Below are 20,394 nucleotides of genomic sequence, written 5' to 3'. Positions count from 1 at the left end.
CAGCAGTCAAATATTTTATAAGATGAAGTTCTTATTTTTGTCATTATCTTACTACTTCGCCATTGCATTAATAATTAATGTTTCAAATTGTAAGTACATATTCCGCATTATTCACTGCTGTCATACATATAATTGAAAGAATTTATTTATAAAATAGCTAGCAGCCTCGATTGGAAAACAAGAATCGGAAATTTTGGTTTTAACGGTCCCGTTTATTCGTTTGTAAAAACAGACGAGCAAGCCAATATAAAATGGGGAGTGAGGCATTACATACCCAGAAGAAGCCACACATAAGATATAAATTTTGTAAAAAATTTTATTCAATGCATGTAAAAATATTTTTTTTAATATATTTTCGTTACACATAATTGCACAAATTACATTAGACTTCGGTTAATTTATCATACAACGTGAAATATATTATTTATATTATCAACAGTTTATAAAAATATTAATTTAACACAATGGAGTAGACCAACGTACGTTAATAATACATTTTAAAGTTGGAAAAGTTTAAAGTTCAAGTTTTTCAAAATCTGATTTTACTCTTGACCAATTTTCTTGACCACTCTTTAGATATTCATTGAACCTAAAATTCCAAATTTACTTAATATTCAAAAGGACTTTATAAATTTTGAATTAAAAAAAATATCTATGTTACTAATTTTAACTTACAGGGATAGCAGAACAATATTATCTTTGATTTCAGTATCATCATTTTTAACTAGGCTTTGACTCTTTTGATTATCATTATCAAGTATCACACTATCAGATGCCGTTGTAGTAAGTAGTTCTGATAATTTTTTTTTATATGAAGGGAGTAACTCTGTGCCTGCTTCGATCCCCTTCATATAAGAATGAAAACTTTTCTCAAATCGATGTAAGTCCCTATAAAAATTTCGATAAAAAATATTTTTTGTTCCACCAAGTATCGATATGTTAAATACACACCTTAAAAATGTTACTGTTTCTTCATCTTTTAATAGCTTTTCTTTTTCTTCATCGAATTGTCCATATCTTTCTTGTAATGAATCAATTTGGAGTTGTATGTACTCATGAGAGCACAATCTCTTTGTTTCAAATTCACTGAATATACTTAAAAAGTACTCGTACCTAATAGCAAAAGAGATATTAGGATAGTGAAAAAATCATTGTCATATATGAATCAAAAAATTATTACATTACGTTGTTTCATATTTTTTTAAATTTTTTAACAATTTTTCACTGCTAAAAAAATTTCTAAATTTACCATCAAAACCGTCAATATCACTTTTTATCTTATTAAAAGCTTTATAAAGATTCTCAATTTTATTCATTAAATCAACCAAGGATTTTTTCACGTCAGAAGATTCGTGACTTTTTAATGTTTCTTTTACTTGATTTAGTAGTGATTCTACATCTGCTAAACCCTTTAGAAGAATTTGATAAAATTTTTTTATTTGTACTTGGATAATATCACTAAAACAAAATACATAAATTTTTACAAATGTACATTATACCAGTCTTCCAAAGTTTTGCTATAAACTACATACTATTTTGTGCCTAAAGCAAAAATGTACTGTTTAAATAAATTAACTTCGTATCTCATGATATAAATCAATGATGTGTAGCATTGTCTTAATAATACTTTTTCTTTAATTTCGTCTGGATTCATTAACATGACATTAATTATACTAGGCATTTTCCAGTCACAGTCAAACTTAGTTACTTCCAAACTTTCGTTGTTATATACATATAATATTGAATTCGGGATATCTTGAAATAATAAGGTACCAGATTTACTTTTTGTAGAAAGTATTTTACCATGAGTATTTGCAATAACTTGTTCATTAACAGGAATTTTAGTTTTTTGTTCTATCCACTGTTGTAACTCAACTAATGTAACATTACTGTTGATATTGTACCTATCAACTCTGTATAGATTTACAGAAAATATGTGTATAGTCTGAAATAATTAAATGAACTAAATTGCCTTAAATTTGCGCACTTACAAATCGATTGAAGGTTTGAAAAAAAATTCAACTATTTCAAATTATACCATTTTTGGGAATACTTCCTTCAACACAGTGAAAAACACATTTTCAGCAGAACCCGGACGTTTCCCTCTTTTTTTCGGATTCCACTGTAAAGAAATTTTGAACCATTCGACCAATTTGTTTAATATGTAGCTGTAACGATTCGTTAAATAGTACCATATTTTCAAAGATAAATCATTGAAAAATTTAACTTACTCTGATAGATCATTGGCATGAATTAGATTATCATACAATATTATTTTCCCATCAATTTCTTGTGCCCAAATGTCATCGTATCTTTTACTTTCCAAAGCATGAAGCCTAGAAAACGGCATCATTATCTCAGTAAAAGTAAGTTTCCATATGTTTGAATATCTTACCACTTGAATAAATTTTGTTTTTGAGGAATAAATGGTTTATAACCAGTTAAAACTTCGAAAAATAAAATTCCCATACTCCAATAATCAATTGAACTTGTATATTTGTTGCTCAAAAATAGCTCTGGAGCAGCATAATTAAATGTTCCTACTAACGATGCTGTTGCCGTTTTGTTTCCCAGTTCTTTAGCAAATCCAAGATCAATCAGTTTGTAAATTATCTGGAAATAGTAATTTTTATACATATGCAACTAAAAAGTGTGATTAGTATAGTTCTAAATTGGCGTTTGATTAATTAACCATATTATTTTTTTCATGAAGTACAACATTTTCAGGTTTTAAATCTCTATGAGTTATACTATTGTAGTGTAAATACTTGAGAGCTGAAGAAATATCCTTCATAACTGATAGTACTTCCTTTTCTACTAATCCACATGCATTGCCTGGTTCGTTGATTAACTATTTATTGACAAATAATTTAACATAATATATGTGTAAATTGAAGATTGTGAACACTAAAGTAACATGAACTAAAAAAAACCTTTCTTAAATTGCCTTTGTTGCAAAACTCCATACACAACACTGAAGATTCAAAAGATATTACATCAGGTAGTGGAATAGCTTTAACAATGTTTGGATGTTGAAAATTTTGCATCATGAATATTTCATTTTTCCACCTCATTGCTTGTTTTGGAGTTATATCATCGTCTGGTAACATACATCTTTTTATGGCTGAAAATACCAGTTTAACATATATTTTTTATGCATGTGTGAAAGAAACTAAAAACAATTTTATTTTTAATGTGAACCAACCAATTTTTTTATCCGTAAATTTTTCTTTCCACAGTTCAACCTGTCCAAAACCTCCAGAGCCTAAAACTCGATCATAAACCCAATTTCCAAAGCTTTTTGTTACCATCTTTTACTTCAAAAATAATTATCAACTTAGTGAAAGTGAAGTTTAATAAGATAAAAAATATCAATACTATTAACTGTAAGAAAATTAGATAGATCCATGGAACATTAAGCTACCACTTGATGTATATGATTCGACAGTTCTGGATCAACTTGGATTTTTCAGAACTGCGATAAATTACGAATAAGAATATATAATCACTGGAAAGAAATCGTGCAACAATCTTTTTTATACTTACTATATGTATTTGTTAAAACAAAAAAAATCTTATCTTACGTTAAAATCCATCTATCGTTTTAAGATTCTTCATACTCACACCTATCTAATATTAATTTTGTAAATGATACATAATTAAACTCAAATCGAGTTCTTTAGATTCAAAGAGTCTCTAGCAAAGTGATTAGATAGTTATTTTTTTATAGAATTAAGTATTCACCTCGAGTTGTGAATTAAATTTAACGAATAACTGTAATATTAATGATAAGAAATTATTTAATAATAATAATAATATAAAAGGGAATCAAAGCTTTAGGCGTCAATTCCAAAAATCTTACGCGATTCCGATTAGAATAGGTATATAGGTAAGTGCAATATCGATCGAATGTGCGGATAAAATCATCACGATATACCTACTTATAATATCGATCTGTCGATCTGTGAAGAAAAAAAAAAGAGGAGAGAAGAGAAATCAACGGCGGCGTGTCGTCAGACGTTGAAAGATAGATATACGCCGTACAAATAATGGCGGGAGTGCTCCGGTGCTGTGGTGCATGGAACATCGAAAGCGTCATATCATTTCTAGTAAGTGCACAAGTCCATTAAAAAAATAAAACTCGATCTCTGTAAAAAACAATTGAGACACAATTTTGGAAAATTGTGCAGATCGTGGCCGACGGTCAGCTATGCGACAAGTTGTTCGAGGTCCTGCAGAAGACGTACCAGAGCAGGGGCTACCGGATCGCTGTGCACAAATGCGAGAACATTGCCGATATTTTACGGACTAAACCTGATCTTCACGTCGATTTTGTTGTTTTCCCATTTGACAGTCGAATTAGCAAACAAGTCGACGAGGTGAGTTAGTCTCGAGGAATATTTGAAAATTGAAAGTGCAAAACGGGCGTCGATAGGTTATGTTTACTTACAAGTAAAAGTGTGTGCATGGGTGGTGGATTCAAGAAAGGACTTTTTTCAAGATTTTTTTGTTTTCATTTCAGGTCGAGAGCAATATTTGGCTGTTGGATGAGTTTTTCGTTGTCTCGGGACGCGTTTGTCTGGTCAACTGTTATGGTTCGCCAAATACAATGGGGCTCATGTGCCATTCTGCCAATAAGTTGAAAGATAAGTACCGCCTGCGATTGTTGTCGGCTAATGTTTACGTAAGTTTCTAAACAATCATTATTTTCTTTAACTAGGGCGTAAAGTGCAATTGCCGTTTTTCGCCCTTGGGAGCATCCTTGTAATCACTTTGTATTCACGGGCAGAAAAGTAAATTTTAGACTCCCTAAGTTTGTTCTTTGCGCCCTAGGGACCTAATGTATTATTTCTCATTTAGGCATTAAGAAATGAATGTATTTTTCAGAATCCTGAAGGACTTCAAAGCTTGGGAAACAGAATTCTAAATCTAGCTGAAGCATTATTGGGTGTGCACAGTGGAGTTCCAGACTTGAACATGCTGACAGTACTTTGAGTTGTATTGTGAATAAATATTTCTTCAATGATGAAGAGAAGTGTGTCAAAGGCGTTTACCAGCTATGCCTCCAGTCAAGAGGACAGTGAGAATGAGAGTGATGAGACTGAGTGTAGTATAGGAAGCAATTCTACCGCGGGTACGCAACGCAGCGACACTCCCACGGGTAAGGCCCGCTACAAACGGAAAGGTCGCCGCAGGAGTCGGACGACCAAGGCCAAGCAGAGCAATGACAAGTCTTTATACAAATACTGCTGTAGTGTTAAGGAGGATCATGGTATGCCATTGTTTGGTGTACAATTTAACCACCACCTCAAAGAGGGTGAACCAATGGTATTTGCCTCGGTGGGCAGCAACCGCGTGAGTATCTACGAATGCCCCGAGGGTGGCAGTATAAGACTGAGACAGTGCTACGCGGATCCAGACACCGAGGAAAACTTTTACACGTGTGCCTGGACGTATGATGACTCGGGCAAACCTCTGCTCGCGGTTGCTGGCGCCCGTGGTGTCGTTCGCGTTCTCAGCCCTGTAACCATGACTTGCATCAAGCACTACATTGGTCACGGACATGCTATTAACGAGCTCAAAGTACACCCGCGTGATCCCAATATTCTGCTCTCAGCGTCAAAAGATCATGCGCTTCGTCTCTGGAATATCAAGACCGACGTATGTATCGCGATATTCGGTGGTGTCGAAGGTCACAGAGACGAGGTCCTCAGTGCTGACTTTGACATGAAGGGCACACGCATCATCTCTTGTGGCATGGATCACGCGCTCAAACTCTGGAATCTCGATAAATCTGACATGCAAGAGGCAATCAAGCAGTCTTACTTTTGTAATCCGACCCGCAATGGCCGACCCTTCGACTCCGTGCTGCAGCACTTCCCTGACTTTACGACCCGTGACGTACATCGTAACTACGTCGATTGTGTCAAGTGGTTCGGTGACTTTATCCTCAGCAAAAGCTGTGAGAACTGTATCGTCTGCTGGAAACCCGGGCGTTTGGAAAATACGCAGTTACGAAACAACGAGACCAGTGCTACAGTACTGCACCGCTTCGAATTTAAAGAATGCGACATCTGGTTCATACGATTTTCAATGGATTTTTGGCAAAAAACAATGGCCCTTGGCAATCAGGTAGGCCGCACTTACGTCTGGGATTTAGACGTGGCCGAACCTGGACAGGCAAGGTGTTTCTCTCTCCAGCATCCGCGCTGCAATGCACCGATTCGACAGACTAGTTTGAGTCGTGATGGCTCGGTACTTCTATGCGTTTGCGACGATGCTACTATTTGGAGATGGAACCGCGATGGCCACTGACGTTTTTCCAAAACTCAATCTAGGTGTTTAAGTGATAGCGAGAGTGATTTGGATGTTTAGTTCTAATTTTTTTTTATCTCAAACGAACAATTTTTTACCGAACAATAAATTAGAGAAACCAGAAAAGGTTATTCGATACGTGTAAACGGTTCTTACCGTGAAATTGTAAAGAAAACTGAAGACATATCGATAACTTGATCGAAAACGTCGAAAATGTAGAAAAAAATAAACTAATTTATAATTTACTAATATCTGTTAAGTTTTGCTTAAGCGTTACAAGCTGTAGCCTCAAGTACATTTCTATCTATTGTCGAGTAATACAGTTTTATTCTTTCAAACCAAATTTGATAGATTTAGCTATAGTTTTTACATAAATTATTACTATTTTGTGGTAGTACCCAGTTGTCCAGCAAACACTATACTTAAACAGCTCTCATGCTCTTTATCCGCAAGTTATTCATTACAACCTTTACTATTATATTTTAGTGCTTTGCAAAAGCATTAAGACAATTGACACAATTGTAAATTGGTCCTCAGAAAATGATTTATCACCGAAAGTAAAGAAATGTAAAATCTATTAATTTAGTAATCAGAACAATTCTTATGATTTTTCAATTAAAAAATTTGTGACTATTATGTTACTAGCATTAAAGACTTAAATTGGAGTAACTTGAGCACTCTTTGTACGATATACATGTTCAATATACAGTTTCTAAAAGCATATTAAACCTTTGGTTCCTTTGTATCTTCATAAAATCTACTGAATCTGTGAACCTTCTAATTATTATTGTTTACCTACACAAGTTACTAGTCTTACCCTTACTGTTATATGCTTCGCCTATCTCGTTATTGGTAGCTAGTGTACCACAGACTTGAATTACTTATTTCCAAATATTTTTGAGCATATATAAAAGTTTATTCCTTGCTTTGAAGTGTCGCCAACTATCCCATTATCATAATTAACTGTAAGTTGATTTTATTCACCGAATCTAGTTTATAACTTGTCCTGATAATATTTATTTGTTTTTTTTACTTACGTGCAACCAGCACACAGTTGGGGTCATTCCCATTTTTTTAATACATAAATGAGTAAATAAATCATAATAAACCTTGAAAATCATATAAACAATGTACGATTTATTCGAACTATCGTTAATTATTTCTCTTATTTCTCTTTTTATGAATAAACGGTTTTTTAATGATGATAAGTATGTACTTACATAATTTAATATTTGCGGAACTTATTACAAGGGCTGAGATTCAAAGCGTTTTTTAAACGTTTCTTACACAACATGAATAAACTACGTTTAAGACGCGCGTATAAAACTATAGTTATGTATTGTATTGTTGTTTACCGCACGTGCCCCATGCATTCTTGACAAAGCAGACAACATCAGGTCAATAACAAAGTCTCAAAAAGAAGGTTCATTTAACTTTGACAAGTTTTTATTGCATTTCTGTCATATAGTCTGTGTTAAGTTTTAATAGTAGCGTTTAAAAAAATTATTAGTGAACGTTCTCGCCGTTCTAGTCGGTATAGTGTCGTCTTGTCTTGACTTGTTTGTTCATGAAAGTATATAGCAGGTTCAATGTGTGGTTTTGGTCTTGCAAATGAAAGAAGTCACGTAATTCAGTAAAAATTTTGATGATTTTGGTGCAACATACGTAACTGATATAAACATGGATGTTGACAAGCAAAATGCAAACAAAATCGAAGGCAATGAGATCAGCGAGGTTTGTGATATTAGCATGACATTCGTGTTTATATTATATTTAGTTATTTTCGTTGCTTGTTTATATTGCTTTTGTATTACGCTTATTTGCAGATTATTTCTGTGCAAACTGAAGCCAGTATTTTGCAAAAAGCTTCAGAAGAAATACAAAAATTAGTTGAGAGTTCAAATTCGGCAAATGGTTGTTGTCCAGCCACAGAAAAAGACAACAAAAGTGAAACCAATGACACGGAATCTCATAGTATTCTTAAGGCCAGACTTGAAAGCCAAGTGCGTACTGGAGAAATTACGCCCTTTCAAGCAGAAAAACAACAGAAGGATTCCAAAAATACTTTGGGGTAATAATTAATTTTTTATTATGCTACTTATTGTTTTGAAGCATTTTTAAAAACGCTTATTTTTTCAACTGCAGAAAAACCTCGAATGAACCACCTAAGGTTTGGGATCTGGAGAAATATTTGAGACAACAAGCGGAATTTGCAAAACAAAAAAAACTCTTGAAAAAGAAAAAAGCTTCCGATGTTAAAGGTAAAAATGCGGTACCTGCAAAAAAAATGAAAATGACAGAATCCAAATTTGGCAACGAAAAGAACAATGAATCGAAAAAATTGAAAAAACTTAAAATAAAGTCAAAAGAAAAACTTCCGGAATCGAAAATTGATATTTCAAAAAATTCAAATGAACCATGTAATAATAATAATAACACGCAGATAAATGAAAAATGTTTGGATGATGTTGATAGTCCTAGTGAAACCAATGTCAAAACAAGTAACACCGAAAGGGCAGCACACAAATTACCAAAGAATCCAAGCTCAGAAGAAGAATATAGTGAGTCTGGTAGTGAGTATGTTCCTAGTGATGATTATGACTCGGAAGAGGAAGCAGAAGGTATTATGAAAAAAAGAGAGAAAAAACGAAAAAACTGTGACCCCAAATTGAGTATCAATGGAAAAATAAAAAGAGGTAAGAATTAATGTTGAGAATTTTAAATTATTATATAAATGATGTGATATTTTTATTTTAGTTTTGGATGATGGCGATGACGACATGTACATGCAGAGGGTGAAAGAAAGTGGATGCAAAAAAAATGAACCTCTACATAAAGTCGATAATTTATTTAAAGTTCCACAACGTATATGGAAACATCTCTTTAAGTAATTTTGTTTTTATTTTTATCCAGCATAAAATTAAAAACTCAGTTTCCGTTAACATAAAAAATTTCATCCAATTCCAGATACCAAAAAGTTTCAGTTAGATGGCTTTGGGAGCTACACTCTCGAAACTTGGGCGGTCTGTTGGGGGATGAGATGGGATTGGGTAAGACAGTTCAGTTAATTGCATTTCTAGCTGGATTAGACTGCAGTGATTTATTGACTGATGGGGGAAGGTATACTAGTTGTTAAAGTAATAAGTAACATGTATGTGTTTGTACTGACATTTATAAAAAATATTATCACTTTTATCTTTTGTTAACAGATTTAGAGGTCTGGGACCAACACTTATTATTTGTCCCGCAACTTTGCTGGAACAGTGGGTACAACACTTTCATGAATGGTGGCCCACTTTCAGAGTTGTAATGTTGCACCATTCCAGTACTTTTGTAGGTAATAAAATAATTTAATTTTTATGTAAAAGCATAGCAACTATTAATTAAAAATATTATGAATTATTCGTAATATGCAATTACAGGGGATATAGAAGACTTGCTCCAGAGTTTAAAAGTTGGTGGGATATTGGTTACTTCTTATTCAGGAGTGCTAATACACAAAGAGTTGATAGTAAAGTTCAAATGGCACTACGTTATTTTAGATGAAGGGCATAAGATTCGTAACCCTGAAGCTAAAGTAGGTTTATTATTAAACTTTTTTTTTTATTTCAATAACTGATGAGAAACACATTTGTAGGTAACCAAAGTTGTTAAAAAATTTTTAACACCACATCGAATACTTTTAACGGGTAGCCCTATGCAAAATTCATTAAAGGAATTGTGGTCTCTGTTTGACTTTATTTTGCCGGGAAAACTTGGCACATTACCTGTATTTATGGAACATTGCGCTGGTCCAATAACAAGAGGCGGATATGCTAATGCTAGTCGATTGCAAGAAGCTACTGCCTTACAAGTCGCGACGATGTTAAAAAATGCAATAACGCCATACATGCTTAGACGGACAAAGTATGACGTTCAGCATCACGTCCAGTTGCCCGATAAAAACGAACAAGTAATAATTTTTTTTTTTTATTTAAATAATCCTTAATATTGAAGATTTTAATCATTCACGAAGAAAAAAAAAATTTCAGGTATTATTTTGTAGTTTAACAGAAGAGCAAAAACAACTTTATAGTCAATATTTAAGATCTGATGATGTATCCTATGTTCTACACGAAAGACGCGAAGGCGGGATGTACAGAGCAAGACTTTTAGTTGCTCTCACTGCGTTACGTAAAATTTGCAATCATCCCGATTTATTTTTGTATTCTGATCAAAGAGTAAGGATTGTATTCAGTGTTTTCTGGTATCAATCATTACTTAATTATGTTGTTTTGATAAAAAAATTTTTAAACTATTCGCCAGCAAACATTTGAAGAAGAAGAAGAAGAAGAAGCAGATCTCGAAATTGATGAAAGTGAGATGAATAAATTTGGCCACTGGAAAAGAGCCGGAAAAATGACTGTAGTTCGCTCTCTATTGAAGATCTGGAAAAAACAAGGACATAGAGTTTTATTGTTTACTCAAAGTAGATTGGTACGGTGTATTTGTGATAAAAATTATACACACAATATTGACTAAAAATGTATTTACAGATGATGCACGTACTGGAAGGTTTGGTACAAAAAGAAAAGTATACATACTTAAGAATGGATGGTACAACTCCTATGGGTCAACGACAATTAACGATTTCCAAGTTTAACGCTGTAAGTTTTAGAAAACCACAACACTTAATTCTTCAAGAATAATAAAAAATTTTTAAATAAAATTTTTGTAGGATCCTTCTTTTTTCGTATTTTTATTAACAACAAGGGTGGGTGGACTAGGAGTCAACTTAACTGGAGCAGATAGAGTAATAATTTACGATCCGGATTGGAATCCAGCAACCGATGCTCAAGCGAGGGAGCGCGCTTGGAGAATCGGTCAAGATAAAAACGTGACCGTCTACCGACTGATTACAGCGGGAACTATTGAGGAAAAGGTTACATTATTATTTAAAATGTTTTTTACGATTTGTATAAGTTTCCCTTGTACTGATAATTAATAAGATTTGAAAATTGCAGATTTACCACAGACAAGTGTTCAAAATACTTCTTTCAAACAAAGTCTTAGAAGATCCTCGTCAACGCCGACTTTTCCACACTACAGATTTGACTGAACTATTTAATTTGAACAGTTTAATTAGTGGAAATAGTGAATCTGATGATTTGTTTCGCGATTCTAAGTTGACACCTGGACAGCCCAATTTTACCCAAAGTAAAATTCAAGCTATGAAAAAACTAGCCTCTACTCTTAGCAAAAAAATTGGCGAAGCAGCGATCGCTCAAGAAGACAGTAATGTTGACATTCAAATTTCGGATAAAAATACCGATACGAAAAAATTTAAAACCAAAAAAAATAAAGAGCCAAATTGTGTTAGCAAAAAGAATGAAAAAAAAAAATCAGTCCAAAAAAGTAAAAAGAAAAATAAAGAACTCGTGTATGTTGATGGAGATAAAGGGCACAATGATCCTCCTATGGCTAAAATAAAAGAAAAAGAGGTCGAAATTAATTTTGATAAGTCTCAGACCAAAACGACAGTGAATCAAGTGGAGACGTCAGAATCAACAAAAACTGACCAAAATAAATGCGAAGAGAGTGAAATTCTTGCTACGTATGTAGAATCATCAGCAACGCGGAACGTAAATAATGACGATAACGATACTAGTAATTCTAAGAAGAAATTTGGAAATGATATAAAACGTAAATCTTCTAAAAAGCACAAGCATAAGAAAAATAAGAAAAATAAATCTCAGAAGGATACAGTTTCGGCATTGTTTGAAGGAGAAAGCGTTTCTTGTTTAATTGGTCGTCGACTGGGTAATAGATCAAACGAGACAGAATCCGTTACAAATTCAGACGACCAATATGTTTTATCAAAGTTATTTTCTAAAGCAGGTGAGTTTTTAATCTTTGCAAAAAATAAATTTAAAACTAACTAAATTTATGTTTTTTAGTGGTCAGTTCTGCATTTCAACACGAATCAGTATTATCTAACGCGGTTCTCAACCCTGAAGATGAAACCCCACTGCATAGAGCTGCTAAAGAGAGTGCTGCCGAGAAAATGGATAGTATCAGGCAGTCACGAAAGTGGTGTTGGATGCCTAGTTGGGATAATCCGCCAGAAGAAGAGGAAGATTATGACGACAGTGATAGCAGTGATTAACAATAATTTATTATGTTGCGTTCTTTGTATATACATGTACAAAAATCCTTCAAAATATTTTTTTACAAACTTTTTACTTAATCTCTATTTTCAGTGATTTTTCTATAACTCTGATTAAAAAAGGAAAAAAAAAAGTTTGTTTCATTCACGGAAAAAAAATCCACTCGCCCATGAATAATTTAACACATTTACAGCACAAGAGAACCGTAATAAAATTAATGACAGTTATTTGAAGCTTTAAATTCATCTGAATTTTTTTTCACTGTCAATCATTTTTAATTATATTTGTTATTTTTATAGGAAACTGCATTTACTTTGAACATTATTTTATATATAATATTTGTTTTATATAAAAAAATAATCATATTTACAGGTGGTAACAGAATCGTAGATATATGTTTTTGTTTGTTAAAAGAGCAACTTCTTCAAAAAGATTTAGTTAAATTTTTGCCAAAATTTGTAACTAACTTTTCATATTCATACAATGCAAACACGAATAATGTACAAACTCTTGTACACAATTTGTTTCAGTGTCTCAAAAAGTTAGCTAACGTAGGTCCATTCCTTCCCAAAGGGTCTTCAGGAAACATAACGTAGTCGCCTACAAATGTAGGCACAAGCAGTCTGTTTTCTATAATATCTCTGTACTGAGGCTTTTCTGCATACAAATCTCTAAATTGATCTTGAGATACAACTATCCCACCACATGTTAAAGCATATTCCAAAATATACCTATTTTTCCAATGAAAACATTTTACAACAAAATTATTAATATTTAATATGAATTAATAACACAACCTGATGAAAATTACCTATCGTCATACGGTGTGAAAGATTTATTGCCAATTTTTCTACTTGGTGTAAAAACAACCGTACCATCTTTATACCATTCTTCTAAAAGTGGGCAATTACGCGATCGTCTGTGTTGAGGAATGAAAACTTTGACAACATGACCTTTTTTGGCAAAATAGTCAATTGTCAGTTTTATTCCTTTTTCAGAGAAAAACTTGCTCTGAGTGTATCTGTTTCATTAAAATTTGGGTTTGTATTACCAATAAGAATGTTACAATCATTATTCTTTGTTTTAATTTTAAATAATATAAAAGTACTCACGCCATGCCAATATTACTGCCATCAATGACGATTTCTCGAAGTTTACCTTTTCTAGATTTCTTTTTTGTTTCAGCTTCCCCGTCATCTTTAGAGTGTGATATAAAGATTAGATCTTCATTAACTTTGGTTTTACGCTTCATCGTTTTAGTTTTATCTTTTTTGATAATGAACTTTTCTTCTTCATCTTTTCTAGATTTCTCGGCAATCTTTGCAGCTTGTGCTGCAGATTTTGCAGTCTTATTAGCTATGGCCTTTGTCTTTTCAAGCATATGTTTTAAGGGAGACTTTTTGGCACCTCTCATGATTTTAGGAGATTTCATAAATTTTTTTTTCGGTTTGTTATTTTCATTGTTTAAAAACATGTAGTTAGACACATTAGGTGATGTATCAATTAAAATTTTGTCTTGTTTTAAAATATCTGCGTTACTATCAAATGAACACTGTGGTTTACAAGTAGGTTCAGTTGATTTTCTGGACTCTGGTAAAGATGACCACACTACCAAGCAATCTTCGCTCATTTTAGTTGAGTGTTCCAACACTGGTTCTTTTTCTTCTGTTTTGTCTTCTTCTTCTTTTTTAAGAAAACAATTTACACAATCAAATGAACAATTGACTAGAAAAAAGTTGTAAATTAAAAACAAATGACTTTACCTTGAGGTTCATCATCTGGATCCAATATTATTATAGATTCTGTTTCCACAGGTAGATTAGGTTGATTATTTGTACTTTGACTAAATTTATTGTGGTAAGATTCCATTTCCATACGAAATGAATCACTTTCCTGAACAACCACAACATCTTCAAGATTTGTCACTGCGTCTGAATGAGACAGTTGCGTTACATTTGGAGTAGTACATGAACTGTCACTTATTTCTTGTATTGAGAATTCATTTAAATGTTTACTAGAACTAGGTTCTGGAACTGGTTCGTTTGCATCAGTATTCTGTGTCGATTTGTGTAACAACGATTTTTCTGGTGACTTTTCACTATCTGAATCGTCAACAAATATCACACTATCTATTGTTTCGTTAGGATCTCTAATTCTTGATAACAGACTTTTGTTGAGTTTCTTTTTCTTTAAACAATTTGGCTTTTCACCTGATAGTATCCTTGTAAGTAAGCTTTTTTTTTTTCTGAAAGTTCAAAATTTTTAAATGTAAGCCAAGTGAATGCAATAAATTTTGGTAAAATTAAAAAAAAAATTGAGAGTTACTTTGTTTTTACTGCCTTATCTTGTTGACAATCCTGCACAGAGTTGTCACTCATATCCTCATCTTCTTCTTTTTCACCATCACCCACAACCTCTTGTTTTTCATCTTTTTTGACTTCAGAACATAAAAAATCAAATGTCAAATCAGAGAAACTCACTTCATCATCTGAATTTTCCTCGTCAACCTCGTGTGAAGGTTTCTCTTTGGCATCCTCTTTGACACCTTCTTGTTTAACTGAGATTGTTGAGGTTGACGAACTTGATGGTGAGCTTATGAGACTGTCAATCAGCATAACAAAGTAATTTTAAGCTATGCCACATCATCAATGACTTAAACAAAATTACAGTTGCCTACCCATTGTGAGAAATATGTCTCAGAGGACTATCATAACTTGCCAGAGGATGAACAGTTTTGGCTACATTTCTGGCACTCCTTCGCAAAACCTTGTTTGTGGGACTCTTTTGTACAAATGCTTTGCCATAAGCAGAACTCTTTTTGGATCTTCTTCGTCTCATTGCACTTTTTTGATTAGAACAAAACAGAACTACTCTGACATATAATATAATGCACAATGTTATTAAAAAATCAGATTTTGTAGAAACTTTTAAAGTAACCTATGTGACCAATAAATGTTGATACATAGGTTAATTCCGTTCCCTTTTTTGCAACTGAAAGCATCCAACAAGTGATGCAGAAGGAAAATTAAATACTAGGAAAAGAAAAATTCATACTTTGAATTCTCACGAGATAAAAACACTTGAGTGCTTCTTCTGCGATATCATGAGTTCATACCCTACCTGCTTTTGTAACAATGAATAATTTGGAGTGCACGACGTATGGGGACTTGAGGACTGTCGGGAATTGGGCATTTGGACATAGCATATAGGTATGGGATGGGAGTGGGATCGCAGTGGTGAAAGCACGTGAAAGAATGAAAAAATACTCGAATGTTGTCAGTATGGGAGTTGAGGGTTTAGGTAGAATTTACTTACCTGGTAGATCGCATACAAGAGAAAGGAATTTTTCTCTAAGTTCTTTAAGCAACAAATATCTGTGCAATTATAATTATTCAGCATTAGCATGGATATATGTACTTAACAGTGAAACGGCACAGGAGTCTAGGAAAAGACTCAACAAGGTAACAAAACTCTTACTTTTATGATGAACGTTGATTTGGTTGGGACTTGTTTTTGACGACGCTGACGCATTATAACTATAACCATCAGAAAAACATGGCGGCCACGAGGTCACAATATTACGTGTGTTCGGCGTACCAACTCGGAGTTCAGAACACCCCGGACCCCCAGACTCCCCAGAGACATTCTCTCGTGCTATAGAAAAAAATTAGTATTTTCTAATGATATTTGTAATAAGTACCTATTAGTTAGAGTACACCATGAGTATGGTATAGAAAACAAAAGAAAACATACATGTCTACGTATAGCTAGTACGTAGTACCGATTCGCAAGGCCGAACACAATGGTGTGGTTAAAGAAATACGGAAATGGAACGAACATCATCAAGTCATCCAGGTAGAAGGGGGGCTGTAGAACAAGGGGGGCAGGGGGGACACAAACACAAAGGGAGTCGTGTCGTATCACTAGCTGTCGCAATCTCTCGCGGGAACACTTTCATTTGTTATCAGTTAGTTAATTAGGCTGATAAAATAGTATTAAACTTTTACATTATTGGATGATAATGAATTATCGAAAATGAAGGTCCAACCCTTAAAACATGATTTATTTTGAAATCCAAGCTCCAAAAGTTCGTAGTCTGCTAGAAAAGGTGTGAGTGTGTATATTTTTATTTTTAAATTTGTTATGCATAGGTGGATTATCAGTAGATCGTTGTATATTTTAAAATCGTCCGTGCACTCTTGTATCTTTTCTTATTAAAACCGATAAAGTCAATTTTGTTATACTTACAGGTTATTGTACAATATTTTTCAAAGTTCTCTAGGTTACATAAACGCTTAAGTATTGAAGAGTTGAAAATAGACTGCAACGAAAAAGTATTTCTAATCGTAAGTTCTAATCGTTCGATTGACATTCATTTAATTATATTTTAAATACGGTGTAAAGTGAATTTAATAAAAATGGATGACATAAGAACGGAATTGCTTAATAAAATAAAAGCTGCAGGCAGAGGTAATGAGATGACATTTAAATTTAAATTAATGGAAACCGATGAATTGAGAGTTGTGATGGCTCTAAGTATGATGGAGATGTTTGGCATGGTTCCAAAAGCTACGTGTGCAACGAAAAATCACAAGACGTCAATCAAATTGAAAAATGAGGCCAATAGAATCTTTGTATTGTGTAAGGATAACGTTGATGATTTCATTAAAGCTTGGGAAACATACTCTAAGAGCATAGCAGCTGCTCCTAATAAATCTGAAGAGCTGTCTCTGGCTTATGCCAATAGATCAGCCGTTTTACTGAGACTACATCGATATGCAGAGTGCATTGAGGATATAAATAGAGCTCTGGAGTTGAATTATCCAAATAAATTGAGAGGAAAGCTTTTGTTCAGAAAAATAGAGTGTCTTGGTGCATCTGAAAATTCTAATGATGTTTGTAAAGTACTGGATGAAGCAACAAGTTGGTTGGAAAACATCACTTTAGAAGATGATGAAAAACAAAAATACAAAGTAAAATTAGATTGTGCCAAAAATTCGAATTTTACAGAAAGTCCTAAGAGCAAAATGACAAAAAATATTCCAAAAATTGATCATCATCCAAAAATACCATGTGCCTCGGAAGCATTAGCCCTTAAATATAATGATAAATTTGGCAGGCACATCGTGACTACCCGTAAAATTCAAGCAGGGGAAATTTTGGTAGTAGAAAAGCCCTATGCCAAAATTTTAATGCCAGAAGAAGCTTACACACATTGTTCACACTGCTTGCAACTCCATTGGGCTTTAATTCCTTGTGAAACTTGTACTAATGCCATGTATTGCTCTAAAAAGTGTAAAAGTGAAGCATGGAAGCAATATCACGATATTGAATGTCCAATCACTGGTTATTTGTTAACTTTGGGTTATAATAAACGCAGCTTATTCAGTATGAGGCTAGCTATTTTAGCTTTAAGAGAAGTAGGAAGTTTAAAAAAACTAAAATTTTCCGCAGAATTTGCTGACTCACAAAAAGGTAAATATTGAAAGAAATTTTTTTTTTCTTGGTTTTAAATAAGTTTTCTTGTATTACATTTAGATCCTGAAAAAAGAGGGTTTGCTGAAGATGGTATATACCACAGTGAAAAATATTGTGCTTTGCATACTTTGGTAACTAATGTAGATAAGCGATCTGTATTTGATCTCTTTGAAAGGGCTCTGAATGCTGCTTTCATTCTATTTTATTTATACACTAAAACAACATTATTTGGGAAACAATTTTCACCTTCATTGAAAGACCTGGCTATGAATGATGATATTACATATTTTGGAGGTATAATAATGCGTCAAATGCAAATTATCCCCAGCAATATTCACAGTGTAGGATTTTGATTTAAACATAAAAAATTTTAATCTTTTGAAGTAAATATTTACACTTAGTGTATTATGATTTTAGTATGAAGAAGAGCGCAGAGTAGAAACTGTAGATATAGGGGCAGCTGCTTTACCGTTTTGCAGCCTTATAAATCATAGCTGTGATCCAAATGTATCTAGATGTTCCTCTGGAGACTATATGATTGTTTTTGCTATTATTCCTATAGATAAAGGTGCCCAAGTAAGTCCGTTGTTCAAGACCAACAGATTTTACATTTTATTTGTCGTTAATTTAAAATTAAAAATTACAGATTTATGATAATTACGGTATTCATTATGCTGTAATGGATAAGTACGAAAGAAGAGAAAAATTGAAACAGTTTTACTTTGAATGTGAATGTACAGCTTGCAAAAAAGACTGGCCTACTTATGAAAAGCTAACATCTTTTAATGTAAGTTTATTTATATTTATAAAAATGCGATGTAGCTCCTACTTATCCGTAGGTTCGCCTTTATTGGTAATTAATAAAAATAAAACTAAAAAAACATTGAATAAAAATAAAACACAATTGCGTATAGGATTATTATAATTTCGGACTTTCGGGGTCCCAGACAGAAGTAAATCTTTTTTGAATATCAGGTTACTAAAATATAAATTATCAAACAAAACCTTTTTTAACATATCTTGCTTCCCCTCAGTTATTCGAGGTTTTAAAGAAATGTTTTTAAGGTTCTTTCAAACAAAAAACAACTTTAAAAAATGTAGCCATGCTCTTTTTATTAATTATTTACAAATGTTAATTTTTTGAAATCGTGCACTGTGAATAATATACTTATGTTAGTGCGCTTTAATAACAAAAACATCTTTTATGACATTAAAATCTCGTGAAAAAAGGTTTATTCGAGAAAGTGCGAGATCGTACTGAAGAAACTATGTATGTATACATACAAAATGCACACGTTTGGACCGGTTGGATCGATCTGACCACTTTTCCCGAACGAGTCCGTCGTTAGTTTTTGCTTATCATATTTTCTCTCGAGATATGTAAAATTTTACGATATTCTTTAAATTATATTCACATACCCAAAGTTTTCAATGACGCGTGCACGACTGTACACTAAAAAATAATACTTTTATTAAAACACTTTACATTATCCCTAAAGCGAATTTATATTTTGTCCAAATACTGAATTTGTTTTAATAAATCGATTTCAAATAAATTTAAATAAAAAAAATATCCATTAAAAATTGTTTTTATTTCTACAAATTTTCACAAAATCAAACAAATGAGTTGGAAAGAAAATTTATTAACAAAAACCTTAAAAGATTTGTTGATTAAATTCATTCTTTAAATTGTAAAAATTCATATTTTCATTGGGATCCGTAGAGCTAAAAATAAATGACAATTTTTGTCGATCAATTTAGCCATATCGCAATTTATTACCCAATACCTAAACATTCATTTTCATAGTATTAGTAAGATTAGTAAATATTTTTACTACTGTTTTATTTTAGATAATGTCAATTAGTAATGATAAGAAGAAAAAAATAGCAAAGCTTTTGGAAAATTTTAATGATTACGTTGATTATGCAACCGAAGATGAAATCGAAGACAAACCTTATTTATTGATAGAATTACCGAAGATAATAAGTAACCTATTGAAATATGTGCCACTGCCTTGCTGTGAAGTTAACAATGCCGTGGAAACTTTTAAAAGAGTGTTTGCTTTAACATATGGAAATAAATTCGAATTTCCAAAATTAAGGTAATGAATTAAAATTTTCATAGAATATATTATATTTCAGAGCTGTATACGAAAGATTATATTAAAAGTTATCTAATTTTTATAAACCAGTTCTAATAATAAAGCCGAAAAAATATTTTTTGTATTTATACTTTATAACAAAAAATTCATGCCTACTAATAAATAAAAATAAAAAAAATCACTTCAATGTCTTTCATTGCACGTAAATAACTACAAAAAATCGTTTTTCATGAAATATTAACTTTATTGTATATGAGAAACATACATGAGTTTTACCATACATATACGTCAACATTTAATATCACAGTGAATATACGTTTGCAATAGACTGCTGCATAAATATAGTCTTCTGC

The 20,394-nt window shown here is 32.7% G+C and overlaps 6 protein-coding genes across 11 annotated transcripts; 4 read left to right on the top strand and 2 right to left on the bottom strand.

The window, feature by feature from the left end:
- Window positions 1–390: 390 nt before the first annotated feature.
- IKKbeta (inhibitor of nuclear factor kappa B kinase subunit beta) lies at window positions 391–3,449 on the bottom strand. Its single transcript, XM_089592574.1, has 11 exons — window positions 3,206–3,449; window positions 2,934–3,124; window positions 2,693–2,851; window positions 2,396–2,613; window positions 2,232–2,336; window positions 2,039–2,168; window positions 1,533–1,945; window positions 1,234–1,458; window positions 952–1,113; window positions 676–888; window positions 391–589 (listed from the first exon to the last, which is right to left on the bottom strand). Exons 1-11 carry the CDS (start codon window positions 3,309–3,311, stop codon window positions 514–516), a joined length of 1,998 nt encoding a protein of 665 aa, XP_089448700.1. The 5' UTR covers window positions 3,312–3,449; the 3' UTR covers window positions 391–513.
- A 572-nt stretch (window positions 3,450–4,021) lies between these two features.
- Window positions 4,022–4,995, top strand: LOC106643375 (uncharacterized). The gene is made up of 4 exons (XM_014358482.2): window positions 4,022–4,109; window positions 4,191–4,379; window positions 4,523–4,684; window positions 4,888–4,995. The coding sequence occupies exons 1-4, from the start codon at window positions 4,050–4,052 to the stop codon at window positions 4,993–4,995; spliced, it is 519 nt and encodes a 172-aa protein (XP_014213968.1). The 5' UTR covers window positions 4,022–4,049.
- A 27-nt stretch (window positions 4,996–5,022) lies between these two features.
- On the top strand, window positions 5,023–6,560 carry LOC106643364 (polycomb protein EED). Its single transcript, XM_014358469.2, has one exon. The coding sequence runs from the start codon at window positions 5,023–5,025 to the stop codon at window positions 6,313–6,315; it is 1,293 nt and encodes a 430-aa protein (XP_014213955.2). The 3' UTR covers window positions 6,316–6,560.
- Window positions 6,561–7,741: 1,181 nt separating this feature from the next.
- Window positions 7,742–12,567, top strand: LOC106642361 (uncharacterized). Its single transcript, XM_014357121.2, has 14 exons — window positions 7,742–8,049; window positions 8,142–8,386; window positions 8,461–9,011; window positions 9,073–9,202; window positions 9,283–9,435; window positions 9,525–9,652; window positions 9,738–9,892; window positions 9,953–10,267; window positions 10,347–10,535; window positions 10,621–10,791; window positions 10,851–10,961; window positions 11,033–11,236; window positions 11,319–12,192; window positions 12,252–12,567. Exons 1-14 carry the CDS (start codon window positions 7,996–7,998, stop codon window positions 12,458–12,460), a joined length of 3,489 nt encoding a protein of 1,162 aa, XP_014212607.2. The 5' UTR covers window positions 7,742–7,995; the 3' UTR covers window positions 12,461–12,567.
- On the bottom strand, window positions 12,455–16,024 carry LOC106643038 (uncharacterized). 6 transcript variants are annotated; one of them, XM_089593169.1, is made up of 8 exons: window positions 15,939–16,023; window positions 15,777–15,835; window positions 15,139–15,333; window positions 14,787–15,062; window positions 14,225–14,706; window positions 13,574–14,144; window positions 13,273–13,482; window positions 12,455–13,192 (listed from the first exon to the last, which is right to left on the bottom strand). In XM_089593169.1, exons 2-8 carry the CDS (start codon window positions 15,788–15,790, stop codon window positions 12,988–12,990), a joined length of 1,953 nt encoding a protein of 650 aa, XP_089449295.1. In that variant the 5' UTR covers window positions 15,791–15,835; window positions 15,939–16,023; the 3' UTR covers window positions 12,455–12,987. The 6 variants fall into 6 exon arrangements, with proteins under 6 accessions (XP_089449295.1, XP_089449296.1, XP_089449294.1 ...); XM_089593170.1 differs by having other exon boundaries at window positions 13,574–14,141; window positions 15,777–16,024; XM_089593168.1 differs by having other exon boundaries at window positions 15,777–16,023.
- Window positions 16,025–16,586: 562 nt separating this feature from the next.
- LOC106643965 (protein-lysine N-methyltransferase SMYD4) lies at window positions 16,587–20,252 on the top strand. The gene is made up of 5 exons (XM_089593173.1): window positions 16,587–17,936; window positions 18,000–18,280; window positions 18,357–18,515; window positions 18,586–18,726; window positions 19,791–20,252. The coding sequence occupies exons 1-5, from the start codon at window positions 16,880–16,882 to the stop codon at window positions 20,043–20,045; spliced, it is 1,893 nt and encodes a 630-aa protein (XP_089449299.1). The 5' UTR covers window positions 16,587–16,879; the 3' UTR covers window positions 20,046–20,252.
- The last annotated feature ends 142 nt before the right edge of the window (window positions 20,253–20,394 follow it).

Source organism: Copidosoma floridanum, unplaced genomic scaffold, assembly GCF_036245765.1.
Source record: "Copidosoma floridanum isolate Cflo_tuat_1 unplaced genomic scaffold, Cflo_Japanese_pri ptg000019l, whole genome shotgun sequence".
Classification (NCBI taxonomy): Eukaryota; Metazoa; Arthropoda; class Insecta; order Hymenoptera; family Encyrtidae; genus Copidosoma; species Copidosoma floridanum.
Note: the sequence above shows the minus strand (reverse complement) of the source record. Positions and strands in the feature narration are given on the sequence as shown.

Coding starts and splice junctions, on each gene's coding strand:
- LOC106643375 (XM_014358482.2), top strand. CDS start 4,050: ATGGCGGGAGTGCTCCGGTGCTGTGGTGCATGGAACATCGAAAGCGTC. Junction 4,380..4,522: donor TTAGCAAACAAGTCGACGAG/GTGAGTTAGTCT, acceptor TTTTCATTTCAG/GTCGAGAGCAATATTTGGCT. Junction 4,685..4,887: donor TGTTGTCGGCTAATGTTTAC/GTAAGTTTCTAA, acceptor TGTATTTTTCAG/AATCCTGAAGGACTTCAAAG.
- LOC106643364 (XM_014358469.2), top strand. CDS start 5,023: ATGATGAAGAGAAGTGTGTCAAAGGCGTTTACCAGCTATGCCTCCAGT.
- LOC106643038 (XM_089593168.1), bottom strand. Junction 13,483..13,573: donor GGCAGTAATATTGGCATGGC/GTGAGTACTTTT, acceptor TTAATGAAACAG/ATACACTCAGAGCAAGTTTT. Junction 13,193..13,272: donor TTCACACCGTATGACGATAG/GTAATTTTCATC, acceptor TTGGAAAAATAG/GTATATTTTGGAATATGCTT.
- IKKbeta (XM_089592574.1), bottom strand. CDS start 3,311: ATGGTAACAAAAAGCTTTGGAAATTGGGTTTATGATCGAGTTTTAGGC. Junction 2,337..2,395: donor AAACAAAATTTATTCAAGTG/GTAAGATATTCA, acceptor GCCGTTTTCTAG/GCTTCATGCTTTGGAAAGTA. Junction 590..675: donor AATATTGTTCTGCTATCCCT/GTAAGTTAAAAT, acceptor TTGGAATTTTAG/GTTCAATGAATATCTAAAGA.
- LOC106642361 (XM_014357121.2), top strand. CDS start 7,996: ATGGATGTTGACAAGCAAAATGCAAACAAAATCGAAGGCAATGAGATC. Junction 10,268..10,346: donor TGCCCGATAAAAACGAACAA/GTAATAATTTTT, acceptor AAAAAATTTCAG/GTATTATTTTGTAGTTTAAC. Junction 11,237..11,318: donor CGGGAACTATTGAGGAAAAG/GTTACATTATTA, acceptor TGAAAATTGCAG/ATTTACCACAGACAAGTGTT.
- LOC106643965 (XM_089593173.1), top strand. CDS start 16,880: ATGGATGACATAAGAACGGAATTGCTTAATAAAATAAAAGCTGCAGGC. Junction 17,937..17,999: donor ATTTGCTGACTCACAAAAAG/GTAAATATTGAA, acceptor TATTACATTTAG/ATCCTGAAAAAAGAGGGTTT. Junction 18,727..19,790: donor AAAAGCTAACATCTTTTAAT/GTAAGTTTATTT, acceptor GTTTTATTTTAG/ATAATGTCAATTAGTAATGA.